Source organism: Salmo salar, chromosome 09 (genome assembly GCF_965601325.2).
Source record: "Salmo salar chromosome 09, fSalSal1, whole genome shotgun sequence".
NCBI classification, from domain to species: domain Eukaryota; kingdom Metazoa; phylum Chordata; class Actinopteri; order Salmoniformes; family Salmonidae; genus Salmo; species Salmo salar.
The window spans coordinates 34,891,743-34,915,933 of record NC_138299.1 but is presented as its reverse complement, the minus strand read 5'-3'; the positions used below and the strand labels follow the sequence as shown (position 1 = coordinate 34,915,933).

The 24,191-nt window shown below is 44.3% G+C and overlaps 2 protein-coding genes across 2 annotated transcripts; both read left to right on the top strand.

Annotated features, from left to right (window-relative positions):
* Positions 1-5,616: 5,616 nt before the first annotated feature.
* On the top strand, positions 5,617-8,604 carry LOC106611245 (TATA box-binding protein-like 2). Its single transcript, XM_082955569.1, has 6 exons — positions 5,617-6,390; positions 6,706-6,793; positions 6,879-6,970; positions 7,329-7,496; positions 8,069-8,163; positions 8,292-8,604. Exons 1-6 carry the CDS (start codon positions 6,230-6,232, stop codon positions 8,366-8,368), a joined length of 681 nt encoding a protein of 226 aa, XP_082811695.1. The 5' UTR covers positions 5,617-6,229; the 3' UTR covers positions 8,369-8,604.
* Positions 8,605-13,990: 5,386 nt separating this feature from the next.
* LOC106611244 (beclin 1-associated autophagy-related key regulator) lies at positions 13,991-22,668 on the top strand. Its single transcript, XM_014211245.3, has 9 exons — positions 13,991-14,487; positions 15,187-15,249; positions 15,392-15,434; positions 15,580-15,661; positions 15,910-16,147; positions 19,064-19,293; positions 19,548-19,756; positions 20,718-20,803; positions 20,890-22,668. The coding sequence occupies exons 1-9, from the start codon at positions 14,204-14,206 to the stop codon at positions 21,188-21,190; spliced, it is 1,536 nt and encodes a 511-aa protein (XP_014066720.1). The 5' UTR covers positions 13,991-14,203; the 3' UTR covers positions 21,191-22,668.
* Positions 22,669-24,191: the final 1,523 nt, after the last annotated feature.

Here is a 24,191-nt window from a genome sequence, read left to right as displayed (position 1 = left end):
CGAGTTGTAGTAACAGGCAGGGCAGTACGAGTTGTAGTAACCGGCAGTACAGTACGAGTTGTATTAACCTGCAGTACAGTACTCATAAAATAAAGAAATGACCTCTCACTGTCAACTGCGTTTATTTAACATGTGTAAATATTTGTATGAGCATAAGATTCAACAACTGAGACATAAAGTGAACAATTTCCACAGACATGTGACTAACAGAAATGGAATAATGTGTCCCTGAACAAAGGGGGGGTCAAAATCAAAAGTAACAGTCAGTATCTGGTGTGGCCACCAGCTGCATTAAGTACTGCAGTGCATCTCCTCCTCATGGACTGCACCAGATTTGCCAGTTCTTGCTATGAGATGTTACCCCACTCTTCCACCAAGGCACCTGCAGGTTCCCAGACATTTCTGAGGGGAATGGCCCTAGACTTCACCCTCCGATCCAACAGGTCCCAGATGTGCTCAATGGGATTGAGATCCGGGCTCTTCACTGGCCATGGTAGAACACTGACATTTCTGTCTTGCAGGAAATCACGCACAGAACGAGCAGTATGGCTGGTGGCATTGTCATGCTGGAGGGTCATGTCAAGATGAGCCTGCAGGAAGGGTACCACATGAGGGAGGAGGATGTCTTCCCTGTAACGCATAGCGTTGAGATTGCCTGCAACGACAAGCTCAGTCCGATGATGCTGTGACACACCGCCCCAGACCATAACGGACCCTCCACCTCCAAATCGATCCTGCTCCAGCTCCGTAATACAAAACTGCGACTTGTCAGTGAAGAGCACTTTTTGCTAGTCCTGTCTGGTCCAGCGACGGTGGGTTTGTGCCCATAGGCAACGTTGTTGCCAGTGATGTCTAGTGAGGACCTGCCTTACAACAGGCCTACAAGCCCTCAGTCCAGCCTCTCTCAGCCTATTAAGGACAGTCTGAGCACTGATGGAGGGATTGTGCGTTCCTGGTGTAACTCGGGCAGTTGTTGTTGCCATCCTGTACCTGTCCTGCAGGTGTGATGTTCGGATGTACCGATCCTGTGCAGGTGTTGTTACACGTGGTCTGCCTCTGCGAAGACGATCAGCTGTCCGTCTTGTCTCCCTTTAGCGCTGTCTTAGGCGTCTCACAGTACGGACATTGCAATTTATTGCCCTGGCCACATCTGCAGTCCTCATGCCTCCTTGCAGCATGCCTAAGGCACGTTCATGCAGATGAGCAGGGACCCTGGGCATCTTTCTTTTGGTGTTTTTCAGAGTCAGTAGAAAGGCCTCTTTAGTGTCCTAAGTTTTCATAACTGTGCCCTTAATTGCCTAGCGTCTGTAAGCTGTTAGTGTCTTAACGACCGTTCCACAGGTGCATGTTCATTAATGGTTCATTGAACAAGCATGGGAAACAGTGTTTAAACCCTTTACAATGAAGATCTGTGAAGTTATTTGGATTTTTAAGAATTATCTTTGAAAGACAGGGTCCTGAAAAAGGACGTTTCTTTTTTGCTGAGTTTAGTTGTAGTAACAGTACAGTACTAGTTGTAGTAAGACAGTACTAGTTGTAGTAACAGACAGTACTAGTTGTAGTAACAGACAGTACAGTACTAGTTGTAGTAACAGACAGTACTTGTTGAAGTAACAGACAGTACTGTACTAGTTGTAGTAAGACAGTACTATTGTAGTAAAGGGCAGTACAGTACAAGCTGAAGATGAGGCCAAATGTAAGAGAAGAGCCATTTTGATACATATGTGGAAGAAGTGATGGGACTATGAGCCCAATGGCTGGCATTTATATGCCCTCCAAAGAAAGGTCGGTGGACCAAGATTCAAAGGTCAGATTAGGAAGGAAGAGGTGGTGTTTGCTCGATTGGACATTGAACGCGTCCCGTGTGGCTCAGTTGGTAGAGCATGGCGCTTGTGTGCAAACCGTCATTATATCGAAGAAGAAGAACTCAAGTGGGGATGGGGGTTGCTCTTGATTTGGAGGAGGGCGCTGAGTACGCACCCTTGTGGGGCCCAGGATCAGCGTAGTGGAGGTGATGTTTCCTACCTTCACCACCTGGGGGTGGCCCATCAGGAAGTCCAGGACCAAGTTGCACAGGGCGGGGTTCAGACCCAGGGCCCCGAGCTTAAAGATGAGCTTGGAGGGTACTATGGTGTTATGCTGAGCTATAGTCAATGAACAGCATTCTTATATAGGTATTCCTCTTGTCCAGATGGGATAGGGCAGTGCGATGGCGATTGCATCATCTGTGGATCTATTTACATTTACATTTACATTTAAGTCATTTAGCAGACGCTCTTATCCAGAGCGACTTACAAATTGGTGGATTCACCTTATGATATCCAGTGGAACAACCACTTTACAATAGTGCATCTATTTCTTTTAAGAGGGGGGAGGGGGGGGGGGGTTAGAAGGATTACTTGGTGTCTCCGGAAGGTGGTGATTGACTCCGCTGTCCTGGCGTCGTGAGGGAGCTTGTTCCACCATTGGGGTGCCAGAGCAGCGAACAGTTTTGACTGGGCTGAGCGGGAACTGTGCTTCCTCAGAGGTAGGGAGGCGAGCAGGCCAGAGGTGGATGAACGCAGTGCCCTTGTTTGGGTGTAGGGCCTGATCAGAGCCTGAAGGTACGGAGGTGCCGTTCCCCTCACAGCTCCGTAGGCAAGCACCATGGTCTTGTAGCGGATGCGAGCTTCAACAGGAAGCCAGTGGAGAGAGCGGAGGAGCGGGGTGACGTGAGAGAACTTAGGAAGGTTGAACACCAGACGGGCTGCGGCGTTCTGGATGAGTTGTAGGGGTTTAATGGCACAGGCAGGGAGCCCAGCCAACAGCGAGTTGCAGTAATCCAGACGGGAGATGACAAGTGCCTGGATTAGGACCTGCGCCGCTTCCTGTGTGAGGCAGGGTCGTACTCTGCGAATGTTGTAGAGCATGAACCTACAGGATCGGGTCACCTCCTTGATGTTAGTAGAGAACGACAGGGTGTTGTCCAGGGTCACGCCAAGGTTCTTAGCACTCTGGGAGGAGGACACAATGGAGTTGTCAACCGTGATGTCGAGATCATGGAACGGGCAGTCCTTCCCCGGGAGGAAGAGCAGCTCCGTCTTGCCGAGGTTCAGCTTGAGGTGGTGATCCGTCATCCACACTGATATGTCTGCCAGACATGCAGAGATGCGATTCGCCACCTGGTTATCAGAAGGGGGAAAGGAGAAGATGAATTGTGTGTCGTCTGCATAGCAATGATAGGAGAGACCATGTGAGGATATGACAGAGCCAAGTGACTTGGTGTATAGCGAGAATAGGAGAGGGCCTAGAACAGAGCCCTGGGGGACACCAGTGGTGAGAGCACGTGGTGCGGAGACAGATTCTCGCCACGCCACCTGGTAGGAGCGACCTGTCAGGTAGGACGCAATCCAAGCGTGGGCCGCGCCGGAGATGCCCAACTCCGAGAGGGTGGAGAGGAGGATCTGATGGTTCACCGTATCAAAGGCAGCAGATAGGTCTAGGAGGATGAGAGCAGAGGAGAGAGAGTTAGCTTTAGCAGTGCGGAGAGCCTCCTTGACACAGAGAAGAGCAGTCTCAGTTGAATGACCAGCCTTGAAACCTGACTGATTTGGATCGAGAAGGTCATTCTGAGAGAGATAGCAGGAGAGCTGGCCAAGGACGGCACGTTCAAGAGTTTTGGAGAGAAAAGAAAGAAGGGATACTGGTCTGTAGTTGTTGACTTCGGAGGGATCGAGTGTAGGTTTTTTCAGAAGGGGTGCAACTCTCGCTCTCTTGAAGACGGAAGGGACGTAGCCAGCGGTCAAGGATGAGTTGATGAGCGAGGTGAGGTAAGGGAGAAGGTCTCCGGAAATGGTCTGGAGAAGAGAGGAGGGGATAGGGTCAAGCGGGCAGGTTGTTGGGCGGCCGGCCGTCATAAGACGCAAGATTTCATCTGGAGAGAGAGGGGTGAAAGAGGTCAAAGCACAGGGTAGGGCAGTGTGAGCAGGACCAGCGGTGTCGTTTGACTTAGCAAACGAGGATCGGATGTCGTCAACCTTCTTTTCAAAATGGTTGACGAAGTCATCCGCAGAGAGGGAGGAGGGGGGGGGGGGGAGGAGTCAGGAGGGAGGAGAAGGTGGCAAAGAGCTTCCTAGGGTTAGAGGCAGATGCTTGGAATTTAGAGTGGTAGAAAGTGGCTTTAGCAGCAGAGACAGAAGAGGAAAATGTAGAGAGGAGGGAGTGAAAGGACGCCAGGTCCGCAGGGAGGCGAGTTTTCCTCCATTTCCGCTCGGCTGCCCGGAGCCCTGTTCTGTGAGCTCGCAATGAGTCGTCGAGCCACGGAGCAGGAGGGGAGGACCGAGCGGTAGGCAAATTGGAGCGGTAGGCAAATTGAAGTGGGTCTAGGGTGTCAGGTAAAGTGGAGGTGATATGATCCTTAACTAGCCTCTCAAAGCACTTCATCATGAAATTTAGTTCAGTTATCTTTGCTTTCTTGGGTACATGAAGTGGGGGGGGCACTTGGGCTTTGTTTCATGTAGGCTTACCCTGATGTGACGTTTTGATAACCCTGTCAATCTCTTTCGGATAAGGTGAGTTTTATCAATATATTCAGATCTATTTACTCTCAGATTCGAAAATGCTAATTAGCATCAAAGTAGTTATCATGCAAAACTACAAATCCCTGCAAATCATATCTAGCTCACACCTTTGCTAACAGGTATTATAATTCATTACTACATTTAGCTAAAATAGTTAATCCAGAGATTCTTACATTTGCCTCGATTCGGCAGTCTTGTCCAGATCATTATGGCATTTGTAGTTCTTTATAATAGCCACATTAGCAGCTAATTAGCATTTAATTTTTGAGGGTCAATTACAGGTGGATATATTGATAAAAGTCACCTTGTCCTAAAGATTTACACTCTTATCAAAATGTCACGACAGGGTAAGTCTACATGAAACGTGTTTTTGACGTGTTTCTAAAAATCCGCAGGATAGGGAAAAATGAATGGTGGAAAAACGATTGGAATCATTTCCATGTTTGACTGCTAGGTTTTATGGGTAATTTAACTCATATTGTGATAATCTATTGAGATCGAAGAAACACGACTTATTTAATATTATTGCTTCAGTGGGTAGGTTGCAAAGCATTGTACAGTTTTACAAATGTCATTTTTTTTTTTAAGTTTTAACTCACCATGTGCCTCCTGAGGAAAGTCTCTCACTTTTTCACTGCATCTATATTTTCTGCCATTACATTGCACGTTAAAACAATTCAGTTTAAAATGGTCATATTTGGGGGCTAATTCTGCTAATTCAATATCTAAACGCCCTGAGGAACATTATTTATAGGAAAAAGATATGTAATATTAGACGGTATTTGTGTAGAAATCTTGAAATACAGTAATTCCATATTTGTTTACCTCCTGTACATAGTTGTTTACCTCCTGTAACGCTCATGTATCGGTCTACTTCTACAAAACGATTGCTAAAGTTCATCTCAAGTTGTCTCCCTCTTCTGCTGACAGACTTGAATATTATAATTATATATTTTTATTTATCAAAATAGCATGAGAATCAGGTGAGCATCAAAACTTTTAAATCCCTACTGTGGTTCATTATAATATTATCATTTAAATACTCTATTTTCAGCGCACAATGTACTGTGGCCTAGTTATCAGAAACAGGCTACTCCAGCAGGGCATAGACATTCACACCTGTAGCCAATTTAGCCGCCTGTCAGTCAATGAACGCACCCAAGGCTCCCACTTGTGTGTCAAAAAATCCTGGCTCTGTTCCTACATGATCAATCATGGATGAAGATTCAGCATTGGAGAGTTATTTTGATGACCCAATTGGAAATGTACCAGTAAGTAGCCAGTGGTCCTGATTGCCAGGGTAAAGGGAAAGAAGTCTGAGTATCTTTCAGTAAAATGAACCTCAACATTTGATTTTAAATGACTTCAACCAACAGGTATTTTATCCTAATTTTCCACTTGGTATCATCGACAAGTGACACAAGATAAACTGACTAAAGGATGCATCTAATTCCACTCATAATTTTTTTTGTCTCTGGTGTGATTTCTAGGATGCCTCTGGCTTCCTGTTTGAAGGGGACCTGGGCTTGCAGGGCGCCCCTCAGCTCCAGGACCCATCCTTTCTCTCCTCGAGCCAACCGGAGAAGGACATCGGGGAGGATCTGGATCTCAGCTTCCTGCCTGATGACCTGCCAGAGGACACCTGTGGAAATGCTGCTACTAATGCTAACATGACACAAGACCGCGTGTTCGATGGCTACAGGCCTGAGGAGTCTGCTGAGACTGACCCTAACCAGCCGGCCGTGACGGGAGCCTCTCCCTTCTGTCCCATGACGCCTATGACCCCCATGACTCCAGTGGCTGAGAGTTCTGGAATAATCCCCATGTTACAGTGCGTGATGGATGTTACGATAACCAGGATCCCATCCATTAGTGCAACGTAAACCATTTACACCAAATGCTCTAAATGGTTTCTGTTGTGAAACGTTTTGCTATGGTTTGCACTTATTAATATGACCCTGGGAAATGAATTAGTGCACTATACAGGTATTGGCCAGGATAGGCTCAGATTAAAAGTAGTGCACTATAAAGGGAATAGGGTACCATTTCAAATGGCCTCCTAGTTGTCTAGTCTCTAACATCTTATCTTACATAAGCTAATATTAATCAGTGCTTGCAAGTGAGCCCATTTGTTGTTTATGTGCAGGAATATTGTATCAACAGTGAATCTGGCTTGCCCACTGGACCTAAAGTCCATTGCTCTTCAAGCCAGAAATGCTGAGTACAACCCCAAGGTAATCAAAATATGCCCAGCCCAGACAATGTTTAAGTCAATATGGTGGTGTCATGCCATGATGTGGGCATTGTACTCTGTTTCAGCGTTTTGCTGCTGTCATTATGAGAATACGGGAACCTAGGACCACAGCACTCATCTTCAGCTCCGGAAAGATGGTCTGCACAGGAGCCAAGAGGTGAGGAGGGAGAACAGTTCACCACAGACACCATGAACCATGGTCTTGTTCAGTAGAAAATAAAATGTTAAGAAACAGGGACGTATAACCTGAATTTGTCCAATAAAAGCACATATTTATTTTCTGTTGCAAGATGTTTTGTTACGGTGTGCCCTATTGAACACTGATACTCTGTCATTTACCAGGGCCCACTCTTAGATGATTTACTCTAAATAAATAATTTGCTGTACTGCATCTGTCATTGCTCAAGGATAGGAGAAAGGGGAGGAAGCTCATTGAGCCCTTGTCCCAAAGTGGATAAAGATGATCCCCCTCATTTCTCAAGCAACTCCTCTGTTTTTGCTGTATATTCTGACAGCGAGGAGCAGTCTCGACTGGCTGCCCGCAAGTATGCTCGTGTGGTGCAGAAATTGGGCTTTCCCGCCAAATTCCTGGACTTCAAGATCCAGAACATGGTGGGGAGTTGTGATGTCTGCTTCCCCATTCGGCTGGAGGGTCTGGTGCTGACTCATCAGCAGTTCAGCAGGTACACTCACTGTGACATATTGAGTGTCTGCTCTGTAAAGTACTGACACCCTTTAGTCAGAGAAATTCTGTCCGTTATGTTGATTGAATGCTGAAGTTCTAATGTTTTCCTTTATTAATTCCTTTTTACAGGGGGGGAAAAAGTAAAATGCTTAGTGTACAGTTAAGAACAATACTTTGACAATTAAAAGAGCTTGAGGCCTTCCGACCCCATACATGAGCAACATTTTATTTGACACTATGTATGTTAGTGCTGCAGTACTCGTGTTTTGTTTTCACTGTGTAAATAAACACCCTTGCACAGAAGTGCTTTTGCAGCCCCGCTATCATTTTCTTTTGTAGAGTTTAAGCCCAAATTAGGTTTAATTTAAAGGTTTTCAGTATAGCCTTATGGCTTACTCTACCCAACACACTGGACCTACTGATATTCAGAGGATTCCCAGTATTCAATGTTCTTAGCATAGTCAAATATACTCCAGACCTGAGCAACCTATTCTCCTGTAACCAGAACCATATATTTAGATATTTCTACATGGCTCCCTTTAACTAACTGTGTGGTTTTGGGCCCTCTAGTTATGAGCCAGAGCTGTTTCCGGGTTTGATCTACCGTATGGTGAAACCACGTATTGTCTTACTGATCTTTGTGTCTGGAAAAGTGGTTCTGACAGGTACGTATGTTGACCACTGGTGTTCTCTGTCTGACTTCCACACACCACCATGCTATGTTGACATGCTTCAGATGCTTGCTTTTTACATTGTAAAGTTTTCGGCAGATCTTGTGTACATTTTCTTTCAGGGGCTAAGGAACGTGGAGAGATCTATGAAGCCTTTGAGAACATCTACCCCATTCTGAAAGGATTCAGAAAGCAATAAGTAGTGCAATTCTAACGCTGATATGGGTGAAGAAAATGAATCTACATTTATTTACAAACATGAATGTGTCCAAATATTTTCATTTTGAGTGTTGGCTACACTTGTGGAAAGTGTGTATGGTGCACTTATGTACTTTTATAATTTTGTAATGGTGGATGGATGAATCTGTAATGTAATATTGACCATCGCAAAGAAATGAATAAAATGAAAGTTTGCATGTAATACATCTAACCCATTCGTAGACGCTAACCACCTTTAGCGCCTATTGACGATAGTATCACAGATGTATACATCTGAAGCATCCGGTTGGCATTCTGCAAATTTTCTCATGGATGAAACTTTCTCAATACAATTTTCTGTTCCCAAAACAACAATCTGTTACGAACAGAGTGGACACTTTTTTTTTAGACTTTACCCTTTGCCAAAGTTTCAAAAAAAATCCATTGTTTAGAAGGAGTGCAAGGGTGAATTGAGTTATTGCACTGGCGAACTTCAGAGTAGGTGTTCCCTAACGGAAATATGCAAATACATGCCAGAACGAGCCAATAGGATCTTACTAGCTCGTGCTTGGCTCTGCCCACCTCCTTGCTTGTTCTGCCCACTATGATTAATTTGCTCCCATTGGAAACGACAGGCTGTGGTATATCTTGGATAATTTATAAAAAAAATTGACGGCATCTTCTGGCCGGGGAGTTTTGTTAAGAGCCCAAACGCTCGTTCGAACGTTAAAACACATCGCTTGCGGTACGGTTTTGGAAACATAAGGAACATATCAGATAAATATACCAAAAGGTTCAATTACTACACACCTTTATAGGGTTCCCACGTGGCCATATTACAGCGCTTGTTTACGGAAGACCGAGGCAGCCACCTGTGCTAATTAGCTATCTAGTGTGCTCCGAACACCTGCGTAAGCGTAACTCGGAAGTGTAGTTCGTCAACTGGATGCACACACACCATATGGATCTGTGCAAAACTGCTACAGTAAGTGCATCATTTATTTATTTTTGAAAACCTTTCTCGTTGATATTAAGGGGAATATCCGCATGTTTCAAAAAAGTTTTGCAAGTGATGATTACTAAAATTAAAACAGCATTGGAATTGTAGTCCACATGCAGTCAACTGTGTGGAGATAACTACAGAGTTTTCGAGACCTAGTAATAATAAATCATGCTTGTTTCCATATCAGAGAGTACATTACAGGTGTGAGTTACACTGATCCCATCCACATGTAATGTAAACTAACGCCCGCGACCCCTCATTTGAAGGCCCTCAGATACATTTCCAATGTACTGTTGCAAGTTGGGGTCTAAACGTACTGTTGCAAGAGAGAATATTAGAATACACAAGGTGCAATTCAATGTGCTCCCGCACATTGGCAAACCGGCTATCTGCATTGTGTCCCACCACCCACCAACCCCTCTTTTTACGCTACTGCTACTCTCTGTTCATCATATATGTATAGTCACTTTAACCATACCTACATGTACATACTAACTCAATTAGTCTGACTAACCGGTGTCTGTATATAGCCTTGCTACTGTTATTTTCAAATGTCTTTTTACTGTTTTATTTCTTTACTTACCTACACACACACCTTTTTTCGCACTATTGATTAGAGCCTGTACGTAAGCATTTCACTGTGAAGTCTACAGCTGTTGTATTCGGCGCACGTGACAAATAAACTTTGATTTGGCATCAGCAGTTTCTCATGTCAGCCATTGATAGTCACTCAATTAGCCCATGTCAGCTAAAATGATTTAGATTGGTAAATTAGTCTAGCGGCCAGCTTTCTAAATGTAGTAATCATGATTGAATTACAGGCCGGGGAGCCCATTGATGTTAGTCTGTCTCACTCAGATATCATTAAAACCTGCAAATATTCCTCTCTGCCTCATGGCAAAATTAGTAGAATTGCATGAAATTAGTTATAAAATCGCTAAATCTTCTCTCTACCCCATCTCAAAATGTGTAGAATTGCAGCAAACTTTCTTTAAAACGGCATCATTTTCTCTACACCCCATGGCAAAATGCAGTATGTAACATTACACAAAACAAAGACAGTAGCTGCAGTATGAAAATGGTCTGAAACTACTTCTCCAATAGAAATCCCTGATTACACTTTTAGACGATGTGATGGCGACGTTGGCTAGCTAAACCAAAGCTTTTTTATAACCAAACCTCTCTAAAAATCTATCTGTGGCTAAAATTCATGCCTATATACACATCATCGGGTCTGACGGTCGACTCGCACCGAACTGGGCATATGCAGGCCGTCAAATCAAAGGCACCCCTTCGATATTTTATTTATTTCACCTTTATTTAACCAGGTAGGCAAGTTGAGAACAAGTTCTCATTTACAATTGCGACCTGGCCAAGATAAAGAAAAGCAGTTTGACACACAAAAACACAGAGTTACACATGGAGTAAAACAAACCTACAGTCAATAATATAGTAGAAAAATAAGTCTATATACAAAGTGAGCAAATGAGGTGAGATAAGGGAGGTAAAGGCAAAAAAGGCCATGGTGGCGAAGTAAATACAATATAGCAAGTAAAACACTGGAATGGTAGATTTGCAGTGGAAGAAAGTGCAAAGTAGAAATAATGGTGTGCAAAGGAGCAAAATAAATAAATACAGTAGGGGAAGGGGTAGTTGTTTGGGCTAAATTATAGATGGGCTATGTACAGGTGCCGTAATCTGTGAGCTGCTCTGACAGCTGGTGCTTAAAGCTAGTGAGGGAGATAAGTGTTTCCAGTTTTAGAGCTTTTTGTAGTTCGTTCCAGTCATTGGCAGCAGAGAACTGGAAGGAGAGGCGGCCAAAGGAGGAATTGGCTTTGGGGGTGACCAGAGAGATATACCTGCTGGAGCGTGTGCTACGGGTGGGTGCTGCTATGGTGACCAGCGAGCTGAGATAAGGGGGAACTTTACCAAGCAGGGTCTTGTAGATGACCTGGAGCCAGTGGGTTTGGCGACGAGTATGAAGCGAGGGCCAGCCAACGAGAGCGTACAGGTCGCAGTGGTGGGTAGTATATGGGGCTTTGGTGACAAAATGGATGGCACTGTGATAGACTGCATCCAATTTATTGAGTTAGGGTATTGGAGGCTATTTTGTAAATGACATCGCCGAAGTTGAGGATCGGTAGGATGGTCAGTTTTAGGAGGGTATGTTTGGCAGCATGAGTAAAAGATGCTTTGTTGAGAAATAGGAAGCCAATTCTAGATTTAACTTTGGATTGGAGATGTTTGATGTGAGTCTGGAAAGAGAGTTTACAGTCTAACCAGACACCTAGGTATTTGTAGTTGTCCACATTCTAAGTCAGAACCGTCCAGAGTAGTGATGCTGGACGGGCAGGCAGGTAGCGATCGGTTGAAGAGCATGCATTTAGTTTTACTTGTATTTAAGAGCAGTTGGAGACCACGGAAGGAGAGTTGTATGGCATTGAAGCTCGTCTGGAGGGTAGTTAACACAGTGTCCAAAGAAGGGCCAGAAGTATACAGAATGGTGTCTTCTGCGTAGAGGTGGATCAGAGACTCACCAGCAGCAAGAGCGACATCATTGATGTATACAGAGAAAAGAGTCGGCCCAAGAATTGAACCCTGTGGGACCCCCATAGAGACTGCCAGAGGCCCGGACAACAGGCCCTCCGATTTGACACACTGAACTCTATCAGAGAAGTAGTTGGTGAACCAGGCGAGGCAATCATTTGAGAAACCAAGGCTATTGAGTCTGCCGATGAGGATGTGGTGATTGACAGAGTCAAGCCTTGGCGAGGTCAATGAATACGGCTGCACAGTATTGTTTCTTATCGATGGCGGTTAAGATATCGTTTAGGACCTTGAGCGTGGCTGAGGTGCACCCATGACCAGCTCTGAAACCAGATTGCGTAGCGGTAGCGGAGAAGGTGCGGTGGGATTCGAAATAGTCGGTAATCTGTTTGTTGACTTGGCTTTCGAAGACTTTAGAAAGGCAGGGTAGGATAGATATAGGTCTGTAGCAGTTTGGGTCAAGAGTGTCCCCCCCTTTGAAGAGGGGGATGACCGCAGCTGCTTTCCAATCTTTGGGAATCTCGGACAACACGAAAGAGAAATTGAACAGGCTAGTAATAGGGGTTGCAACAATTTCGGCAGATAATTTTAGAAAGAAAGGGTCCAGATTGTAGGGGTCCAGATTTTGCAGCTCTTTCAGAACATCAGCTGACTGGATTTGGGAGAAGGAGAAATGGGGAAGGCTTGGGCGAGTTGCTGTGGGGGGTGCAGTGCTGTTGACCGGGGAAGGGGTAGCCAGGTGGAAAGCATGGCCAGCCGTAGAATAATGCTTATTGAAATTCTCAATTATAGTGGATTTATCAGTGGTGACAGTGTTTCCTATCCTCAGTGCAGTGAGCAGCTGGGAGGAGGTGCTCTTATTCTCCAAGGACTTTAGTGTCCCAGAACTTTTGAGTTTGTTGCAGGAAGTAAATTTCTGCTTGAAAAAGCTAGCCTTTGCTTTTCAAACTGCTTGTGTATATTGGTTTCTAACTTCCCTGAAAAGTTGCATATCACGGGGGCTGTTCGATGCTAATGCAGAACACCACAGAATGTTTTTGTGTTGGTTAAGGGCAGTCAGGTCTGGAGAGAACCAAGGGCTATATCTGTTCCTGGTTCTACATTTCTTGAATGGGGCATGCTTATTTAAGATGCTGAGGAAGGCATTTTAAAAAAAATAACCAGGCATCCTCTACTGAAGGGAGATCTTGAGATCACTGAGATCTTGGTTGAAAACAGCAGAGGTGTATTTAGAGGGCAAGTTGGTTAGGATGATATCTATGAGGGTGCCTTTGTTTACGGCTTTGGGGTGGTACCTGGTAGGTTCATTGATAATTTGTGAGATTGAGGGCATCAAGCTTAGATTGTAGGGTGGCTGGGGTGTTAAGCATGTCCCAGTTTAGGTCACCAATCAGTTCACATATGGTGTCCAGAGCACAGCTGGGGGCAGATGGTGGTCTATAGTAGGCGTCAACGGTGAGAGACTTGTTTTTAAAGAGGTGGATTTTTAAAAGTAGAAGTTCAAATTGTTTTGGTACAGACCTGGATAGTAGGACAGAACTCTGCAGGCTCTCTCTGCAGTAGATTGCAACACCGCCCCCTTTGGCCGTTCTATCTTATCTGAAAATGTTGTAGTTAGGGATGAAGATTTCAAAAAAGTCGTAAAGCCGTTTTTGACGAAAATTAAAACGTGTCTGTCACTCACGAGGTTAGAGTAATAGCAAGCTCAATTACTTTAAACATTGGCTCGAATCTTGGTTTCACTTCTCTCATTTACTTCCCAAACCCCGGACTGGCCTGCTTGGGGTCTGTTTCGCAAGCGTTCCCAGAAGTCTCGCGATGTTGCGCCTCTGGGTTTAGAGACTAGTACAAATTGGGTGGCTGCTAAAATGTTTCGCTCGCAATTTGGTGATGAGTTGTTTTTTGTGGCCCCAACCACCATCAAAGTTGTCCATCCCTGCCCTACAGCAAAGCTTATATCCATCCGTAGTATAGACCATATAAAACCAAAGATTAGCTACATTCAAAAGTAAACAGATCTGTGCCTAGTCTCAGATTGTATGTATGGTCACGTGACCATACGTTCATAAACAAACCATGACACGCAAAAAAAAAACAGTGACACAGTTTGCTAGCTAACGTTTGCTAATAGCCGCCTTTGCCAAATAACCGAAAATGAAGACTGCATACCCGTAACGTTTACAAGAAGCAACGAAGAGTGTCAGACCGTATACCAGTAGTTATGTAGTTAGTTAGCCAGAGAAGCAGTCATTTAGCTAGGTTAGCTAGCGCTTGAACGGCAGTTCCATGGCATCCTCAGCGGGAAGCGAAGTCCGAGCCCTCGGCCCTAGCGAAGGGACTTTGGGAGCACTGCCCGGTGCTCGGCCACCACTTCGCTCGCACCACCTACACACCACAACCACCGCAGGTTCCCCTGGATCTCTGATGGTGGAGTCGGTGGACGACGCGGAGGGTCTGTATGTCGCGGTGGAGAGATGTCCTCTCTGCAACACCGCCAGGCGCAGACTGACTTGTGCCCGATGCATTCAGGCAGGGGATTTCGTGTACTTCGACGGTAGAAACCCCGAACGGTGCGTGTTAACATTTAGCAAACTTCATAACACGGCTCTAAGTGATGTCACTGATGACAATTTATGCGGCATCATCAGCTAAGATTGATTTTAGCACTCAACAATTGAACAAACATGATAGCTGGCTAGCTGTATTTACAAGAAGCTAGCATTGCCATAAAGAAATACGTTAGCTCTTAGCACTAGGTTGTTGTTGTTAGTTGGCTAGCTAGCAATGTAGTTTGTTTACAAGAGAACCATGGAAGGTTACACCCAGTAGGGCTGTTTGGGGTACATAACACTAGCTAGCTATATGTTATGAATAATCAAGCCAGTTGAGCACAAACCTTATCACACTAAACCGTGTAGCTTGCTAGCTTCCTAACTTTCTAGTGTAGTGAAACTAAAAATAACTGTCATGACATGTGGTGTCATGGCTCTTTGTTAGTGAAGTCGTGAAGGGCCATTGGCCTAATACTTTACTTACATTGGCATGTTCTATCATGCTTTTGTGAGTTTCCAGAATTCAATGACTAGCTAGTAGTCTAATGGCAGTTAATTTAGTTTTTCTATAGTTAAATTAATCTCAACTTGTTTTTGTAAAGTAGCTAGTTCTAAGCCACTCTTTCTCGCTCATTCTGCTGAGCTGCAGTCAGAGAAGAAATGAACATGCCATTGGGTTATTAATGAAGTCTTTTCTCTCTCTTTTTTGTTTTATAGATACACTGAAAAATTGATAAGACTTAAAATGCTGAAGGAGAAGAAAGAACTTCTTGAACAGAGGTAAAGACCAGTTGCAGTTAAAAGATAATGAATATGTTGAATAATATCTTACTACTTTGCTGTTATGTTCTCAACCGTTTCTGCATACAGGAATATCTAATTATATTAATCATATGAATAAATCTACACACTCTTTCCCCAGTGTCATTACTGCCATGGATAAGAAGGTCCAGGCAGATCAGCTGGTAAGTTAAGTTATGACAACACACGAGAACATGATAAACTTAATTTACTCTGCCCTACGCGATGTAGCCTCTGTCTGTCTGTGTGTTTCTATGTGTCAATATCGTGCCTATTCTTTTCAAATCTAATGTGTTCGGTTTCATTCAGAAATGGAAGATGATGTCATGCAAGATGAAGATTGAGCAGCTGAAGGAGGCCATTGGCTGTGGGAACGAAGAGGTGAAGAGTGGTGAGTTACATGGCCCCAACGGACATTCAAATCAGTGACTAGTGATCCTAGATGTTTACATTTTAATGTATTGTCTTCTTTATACTTTCCGCGTTATGTCTTTATGAAACCTGGCATTTGAAATAGTGGAAGACATTTGATGCTTCCCAAATGGCATTATATTCCATATATAGTCCATGACTTTTTCCATTTGGGATGCGTCCATTAAACATATCAATCAACATAGTATCCGTCCCTCTCCCTCGCAGGTAAGGACCTGCTGCTTCGCTCCCAGGAGGAGAGCCAGAGGCTGCAGCGGCGGGCCAGCCGCCACCAGGAGAAGAGGGACAAGATAGAGAGGCACAACCAGCGGCTGGGAGAACTGCTGGAGAAGAAGGGCAAGGAGCTGCAGGGTCGTCAAGATCGCCTGGCTGAGGTCCGCAAGGGACACATCCTGGAGCTCACTGCTCACATCTTCCCCACACAGGAGGAGAAACAGGGCAGCAGGTCAGTGACGCTGTACCTCATACAGCAGGGCCGTATATGTAAATATATTTCATAAAGGATTCCCAATTTCTTTTCTCAAGTTGAAAAATAATAATTAGTCACCTATTGGATCTGCAACGTTGAACATTTTATTTTTGTAAACTTAAGTTTACAAATGTAATTTAAAAAATAAAGACAAATGCTTGGACAATTATTGGCACCCGGAGCTAGTACCCAGAGCTAGTACTTGGTTGTACACAGCCTTTGGCCAAGATAACTGCAGACAAACGCTTCTTGTAGCAATCCAATGAGCTTGCTACACCTTCCTACTGGCACACTGCTCTAATTATTCAATGTTTGAGGAGTGCCCTCCACCAACTGCTGGGTAAATAGAATACCCTGACCGAATCCTTTGACGGTTGAGAATTCTGACCACTGTTAAAGTGCTCACAATCTCAGAGGACCTGAGGAGGGGTTAGAGATCAGGGGTTAAGAGAAAGCCAATTCCTACTTTGGCCGTCTCTCCTTCCAGTTCTCTGCTGCCAATGACTGGAACGAACTACAAAAATCTCAAACTGGAAACGCTTATCTCCCTCACTAGCTTTAAGCACCAGCTGTCAGAGTAGCTCACTGATCACTGCACCTGTACATAGCCCATGTATAATTTAGCCTAAACAACTACCTCTTTCCCTACTGTATTTATATATTTATTTTGCTGCTTTGCACCCCATTATTTCTACTTTGTACTTTCTTCCACTACAAATCTACCATTCCGGTATTTTACTTGCTATATTGTATTTACTTCGCCACCATGGCCTTTTTTGCCTTTACCTCCCTTATCTCACCTCATTTGCTCACTTTGTATATAGACTTATTTCTCTACTGTATTATTGACTGTATGTTTGTTTTACTCCATGTGTAACTCTGTGTTGTATGTGTCGAACTGCTTTTCTTTATCTTAGCCAGGTCGCAATTGTAAATGAGAACTTGTTCTCAACTTGCCTACCTGGTTAAATAAAGGTGAAATAAAAATAAAATAGAGTTTGTGAGGGAGGGGGAAGAGGTCCTGCGATTCCTCATCAGCAACATGGTTTCCCTCACTCCCCAAAAATAAGTGCGCATATGCATATGGCGACAGACAGACACATACACAGCCCTAAGAAGAAAGGAAGCGCACAGAAGTCAAGTCAGTTATCCTCCCAATGTCTGTACCACTACTCCTCAGAGACCCCCCTGGGTTTCTTATAAACTCAGCAAAAAAAGAAACGTCCCCTTTTCAGGACCCTGTCTTTGAAAGATAATTTGTAAAAATCCAAATAACTTCAGATCTTCATTGTAAAGGGTTTAAACACTGCTTGTTCAATGAACCATAAACAATGAATGAACATGCACCTGTGGAACGGTCGTTAAGACACTAACAGCTTACAGACGGTAGGCAATTCATGTCACAGTTATTAAAACTTAGGACATTAAAGAGGCCTTTCTACTGACTCTGAAAACACCAAAAGAAAGATGCCCAGGGTCCCTGTACATCTGCGTGAACGTGCTTTAGGCATGCTGCAAGGGGGCATGAGGACTGCAGATGTGGCCAGGGCAATAAATTGCAATGTCCGTACTGTGAGACGCCTTAGACAGCACTACAGGGAGACAGGATGGACAGCTGATCGTCCTCACAGTGGCAGACCACGTGTAACAACACCTGCACAGGATCGGTACATCCAAACATCACACCTGCGGGACAGGTACAGGATGGCAACAACAACTGCCCGAGTTACACCAGGAACGCACAATCCCTCCATCAGTGCTCAGACTGTCCACAATAGGCTGAGAGAGGCTGGACTGAGGGTTTGTAGGCCTGTTGTAAGGCAGGTCCTCACCAGACATCACCGGCAACAACATCGCCTATCGGCACAAACCCAAAGTCGCTGGACCAGACAGAACTATCAAAAAGTACTCTTCACTGACGAATCGCGGTTTTGTCTCACCAGGGGTGATGGTTGAATTTGCGTTTATTGTTGAAGGAACGAGCGTTACACCGAGGCCTGTACTCTGGAGCAGGATCGAGGTGGAAGGTCCGTCATGGTCTGGGGCGGTATGTCACAGCATTGTCGGACTGAGCTTGTTGTCATTGCAGGCAGTCTCAATGCTGTGAGTTACAAGGAAGACATCCTCCTCCCTCATGTGGTACCCATCCTGCAGGCTCATCCTGACATGACCCTCCAGCATGATAATGCCACCAGCCATACTGCTCGTTCTGTGCGTGATTTCCTGCAAGTCAGGAATGTCAGTGTTCTGCCATGGCCAGTGAAGAGCCTAGATCTCAATCCCATTGAGCACGTCTGGGACCTGTTAGGTTGGAGGGTGCGGGCTAGGGCCATTTCCCCCACCAGAAATATCAGGGAACTTGCAGGTGCCTTGGTAGAAGAGTGGGGTAACATCTCACAGCAAGAACTGGCAAATCTGGTGTAGTCCATGAGGAGGAGATGCACTGCAGTACTTAATGCAGCTGGTGGCCACAAGATACTGACTGTTACTTTTGATTTTGAACCCCCCCCCCCCCCCCCTTTGTTCAGCGACACATTCAATTCTGTTAGTCACATGTCTGTGGAAATTGTTCAGTTTATGTCTCAGGTGTTGAATCTTATGTTCATCCAAATATTTACACATGTTAAGTTTGCTGAAAATAAATGCAGTTGACAGTGAGAGGACGTTTCTTTTTTTGCTGAGTTTAGTTTATATACTGTATTACTCCATGGCTGGCCGGAATATGACTCAGGGCTTTTAGTTTTCTTCAAGGACAGGACCAATAGTCTCTGTCCAGGGATTTGATGCTTTAACAATAGACATCAAGTATAGGCCTACATTAATCTATACTGCCCTCTCATCTACTGGTTGAAGAGTTTTGGAGATGTTCCACTCTGCTCCTCTGTCTCTCAGGGACCCAGCGGACATGTTGTCAGAGTGTGACCTGGCTCTGACCTCCAGCACGGTGAGTGAGCTGGCTGAGGCCCGTCGCACCACCTACCTGTCAGGACGCTGGATCTGGGACGACCAGAATGGAGAAACCAGCATTAGCATCACCGGACCCAGGGTCACGCTGCCTAGCAACGGAGACTGCTCCCCCTATTACAGCTGGGTGGAAGACAAGAGCACCAATGAGGGGCCAGGTAGGACTTTTTAGCAAAATATGTTGTATTAATGATTACATTTGCCATTTAGTGCACGTTTTTATTCAAAGTGACCTACAGTACAGTTAGTGCACACATTTTAATATATATTAGTATACTTTTGTAGCGCCACACACCCAAAAAAACTACTAGCTGATTGAGAGGAACATCTTGTCCTTAGAGATGAACAATTGACAATATTTACTTGTACTGTGCCAAGGCTATTTGTGATCATTAAGAGCTTTCATTTCCAGAGCTGGACCACATCAACCCAGCCCATACCATCAGTGCAGCTCTCTGCTATGCTACCCAGCTCATCAACATCCTCTCTCATATCCTGGATGTCAATCTGCCCAAGAAGTTGTGCAACAGTGAGTTCTGTGGTGACAGCCTGAGTAGGTACAGGTTCACCCGTGCTGTCACCAAGCTCAACACCAACATCCTTCACCTCTGCTTCTCACAGGTACTACAGAGCATGGTTCCTCTACTTTTTTCCCCTTGTCATTGTTCCGCTGCTGCTCTTCTGAGTTCTAAGCAGTGTTCGGGATAGTTCACCCAAATTTACAATATGACACATTGGTTTCCTTACTGTGTAAGCACTCTATGTACAAGGTATGACAGAAATCCATGCTTTGGTTTATTTTCCCTGGCATGGTTTCTACATGCTAAAGTTTTAGCATTCGTGGCACAAATCCTATTCAACTCATGGGACCGATATTAGCATCTTTTGCTCATGTCCAAACAATCCTAAAGTATCTATAAAAAAAAAAAAGATATTGTGAAACTCTACAAAGTCACTTATAGATGTTTTGAACGTGTGAAAACTGTAAATATCGGTCCTAAGACTTGAATGCGATTTGTGCCACAAATGCTAAAATGTCAAGAGGTAAGATGGGTATTGATTTTGAGACATGACCTAGTATTTTACTATACGTGTTTGATTTCATTATACCTTTTTATACATGCATACATAATGTGAAATTCCTGGTCTTATTTAGATTTCGAACAAAAACAAGCGTATCTCTGTGAAATGAGTGTACTGCAAGCTTTTTTACATTAATTCAGTGAGTTCATTTGGCTTTTTGCGATCTGCGGAAACAACTTTGCAGACGACCACCACAGCCATGTAAAATCCTCAAGTTGCTGCGAGAAAGCACACTGCTATGTCAACAGAGCTCAGCGCTTATTATCAGATGTATTAGACCACGAAATCCAACTTTTGGGATATAATGGTAATATGTTATAGAAAGACCCTACAGAACCATTCAGAACATGAAGAATCATGTGTCTTTGTACAATGTATTTTATGACAAGGACGTGAGATTACATCACCAATGCACGTTTTCACCCACTCTGGGCTGAGTCGGTGGACACCCTGGACTAACCAGTTGTGTGTGTGTGTGTGTGTGTGTTTTCTCCTGCAGCATGTTGAGAGTGAGCTGCTGCACCCTCACCACACCCTGAGGAATATCATGTTCTTGGTCTCTCCCGACAACAAGAACCTGGGCAGGTAAGAAAATCCCTGGTCAAAAGTAGTGCATTCTATGTTGATAAGGGTGCCATTTGGGACGCAGACTATCTCCTCCCTCTGTGCAGGACGGGTCCATACGAAGTGACTGCAGACCTGGAGGACTCCATGGAGCTTGTTGAGCCGGAGGCGGCTGGCCCGGCGGAGGAGAGCGGGGACGAGATGGTGACGGATGAGGAGACAGACCTGGGGACAGACTGGGAGACGGTCCCCAGCCCACGCTTCTGTGACATCCCCTCCCAGCCCATGGACCTGTCCCAGAGCATGGCCATGCAGGTGTCTCAGCCTGTGGGCCAGGCCGGGGGCATGATATCCTCAGCAGCTGCCTCCGTCACCTCCTGGTTCCGGGCCTACACCGGCCAGCGCTGAGGGAGAGAAGCCTGGAGGCTCACTGGCCAGGGTTGTATTCATTAGTGCAAAAATATATATAAATACATGTTTTGTAATGTAGAATAAAAACTAGGGTTTCTTATTGGACAAGTTAATTTCGTCCCTCCTTGTTTTAGTCCATTTGGTTTCTAATGAATACACCCCAGGACAGGCTGGACCACTGCTGGAGCTGTACAGAATACCACATACCCAAACAGAGATGGTTCTGTTCCATTCTCTGCCTGTAGTCAACTCCTGCCCTGCTCTGCAACCACCAAGAAGGGATATATTTTATTTTTTTTATTTTTTTTACTAGAAAAGTTGTCATTGAAATAGCAGCAGTGATTCTTCTGGTGAAAATGTTTATAGTGAGAAAGACTGACTTTTGGGGAGGTTGTTGTTCAATGAGTACTCTCTCGCAAGACTTTGGGTGCTCTGCACACTCCATCCCAGCGATTGTGAGAAGACTATTCAAAGAGAGACTGGACTGGCAGTTGCATTAACTTATGTTGATTCAAAATGTCAAGACTGAGGAATGCCACAGCATTGTACTGGATATGGGACATACAAATGTGGCTTCATTCTATCCTGTTATTTTCCTCCTGAGATCTGGACTGTCCATCCTTATTGTCAGTTCTTAATGTTTATTTTATTTGGTCAAAAGTAGTGCAGCATCTCAGTGCTAGAGGCGTCACTACAGACCCTGGTTCGATTCCAGGCGCCGGCCTATGAGACTCCCAATTGGCCCAGCGACGTTAGGGTTTGGCCGGGGTAGGCCGTCATTGTAAACAAGAATTTGTTCTTAACTGATTTGCCTGGTTAAGTAAATGAAAACATAGGGAATAGAGTGCCATTTGGGATGCAGTTGACTACCTTCATGCTGCATTAAACAAAATGGTTCATGTAAGGGTTGTGTTTGAGTACTGACAAATGCCAAACAAGGGGCATGACCTTCGTGTTCTTCTCAAAATTATGACACTTTCTTTGTTTTTACTTCAATTGCTATTTACTTACCGGTCGGGTCTGTGTGATGGCAGGAGAATGGGGCAAAGAACCCCACGGAAGCAGTTGAACTTTGTACTTCTTTTGGGGGGGTGACCTAGTGGTATCTTGTTTTCTTTTACATTTTTATTTAGGGCTCTTCAATCCATTTTGTGGAAATTTGGCATCACAGCCCAATATAAATTTTAAAGGCAATGTTCTAGCATTGGCGGAGACTACATTCATGGTAAATGCTGCATATGTTGGCTCATTCAGACATTACCTTTAAATAATTTATATTGTGAAATCTGTATCGCTTCATTTGATATGGATTGAATGGAGCCCTTATTCTTTTTATAGTAATGTTGTGTTTGTGGGTCTTTTCTACTACAGGTGGACAATGACATATAGGTGGCATAAATTAGAAGGATATCAAGGGACACATCTTTGGCTTACTTCATTTGTACACTGAACAAAAAATAAACTCAACAAGTAAAGTGTTGGTTTCATGAGCTGAAATATAAGATCCCAGAAATGTTACATATGAACAAAAAGCTTATTTCTCTCAAATGTTGTGCACAAATTCTGTTTACATCCCTGTTAGTGAGCATTTCTCCTTTGCCAAGATAATCCATCCACTTGACAGGTGTGGTATATCAAGAAACTGATTAAACAGAATGACATTACACAGGTGCACCTTGTGCTGGGGGACAAAAGGCCACTAAAATGTGCAGTTTTGTCATGCCACAGATGTCTCAAGTTGAGGATGCATGCAATTGCAAATTGAATGTTCATTTCTCTACCATAAGCTGCCTCTGTTGTTTTAGAGAATTTGGCAGTATGTTCATCTGGCCTCACAACCAAAGACCACGTGTATGGAGTCATGTGGGTTTGCTGATGGCAACGTTGTGAACAGAGTGCCCGTGGTGGTGGGGTTATGGTGTGGGTAGGCATAAGCTATGGACAACGAACACGATTGCATTTTATTGATGGCAATTTGAATGCAGAGATCCTGAGGCCCATTGTCGTGCCATTCATCTGCCACCATCATGTTTCAGCATGATAATGCAAGGATCTGTACACAATTCCTGGAAACTGAAAATGTCCCAGTTTTTCTATGGCCTGCATACTCACAAATGTCACCCATTGAGCATGTTCGGGATCGACATGTACGATATCGTGTTCCAGTTCCTACCAACATAAAGCAACTTTGCACAGCTATTGTAGAGGAGTGGGACAACATTCTACAAACAGCCTGATCATCTTGATACTAAGGAGATGTGTCACGAGGGAAATGGTCACCAGATTCTGATCCACGCCCCTACCTATTTTTAAAGGTATCTGTGACCAACAGATGCATGTGTTCCCAGTCATGTGAAATCCATAGATTAGGGCCTAATGAATTTATTTCAATTGACCGATTTCCTTATATGAACTTTAACTCAGTAAAGTCTTTGAGATTGTTGCGTTTATATTTTTGATCAGTATAGTAGCTGTATCCTACTACTGCCTGTTCTGTATTGGGAGACAATTTCTCTCCTTTAGTCATCCGTCTGTAAATCCATGTCTTAAGCGGTTGGTTTATTTTGTTTTTGGGGCTTGTGGAACATTTGGAAATCAACGGTAAAACAGATGATGCAAAAACGTCACAATAAGCACCACTTCCATAGACAATTTGAATGAAGATCTCCAATGACATAATAGGTTGTGTAAAAAAAGGATTCATGTGATTTCTCTTCCATAAAAAGTCTGATTTGAACCAGAAGCATGTGTTAAGTGGAGTCAAGTGTTTTGTACAACTATGTTCAGATGGACTCAAGAGCATAAGTGTTAGCTGCACTGCAAACCCCAAACTATTGTAACCAGTTGCTTTATAGAAAAACAGGTTCCACAGTTGACGAAGGCTACGTTTACACAGGCAACCTTTGCTTGCTGGTAAATCTATTTTGTATGGCAGGCAAGCACAGACTACGGTGTACTTGAAATACACAAGGCCTGCTAGTACTCAGATTTAGGAGAG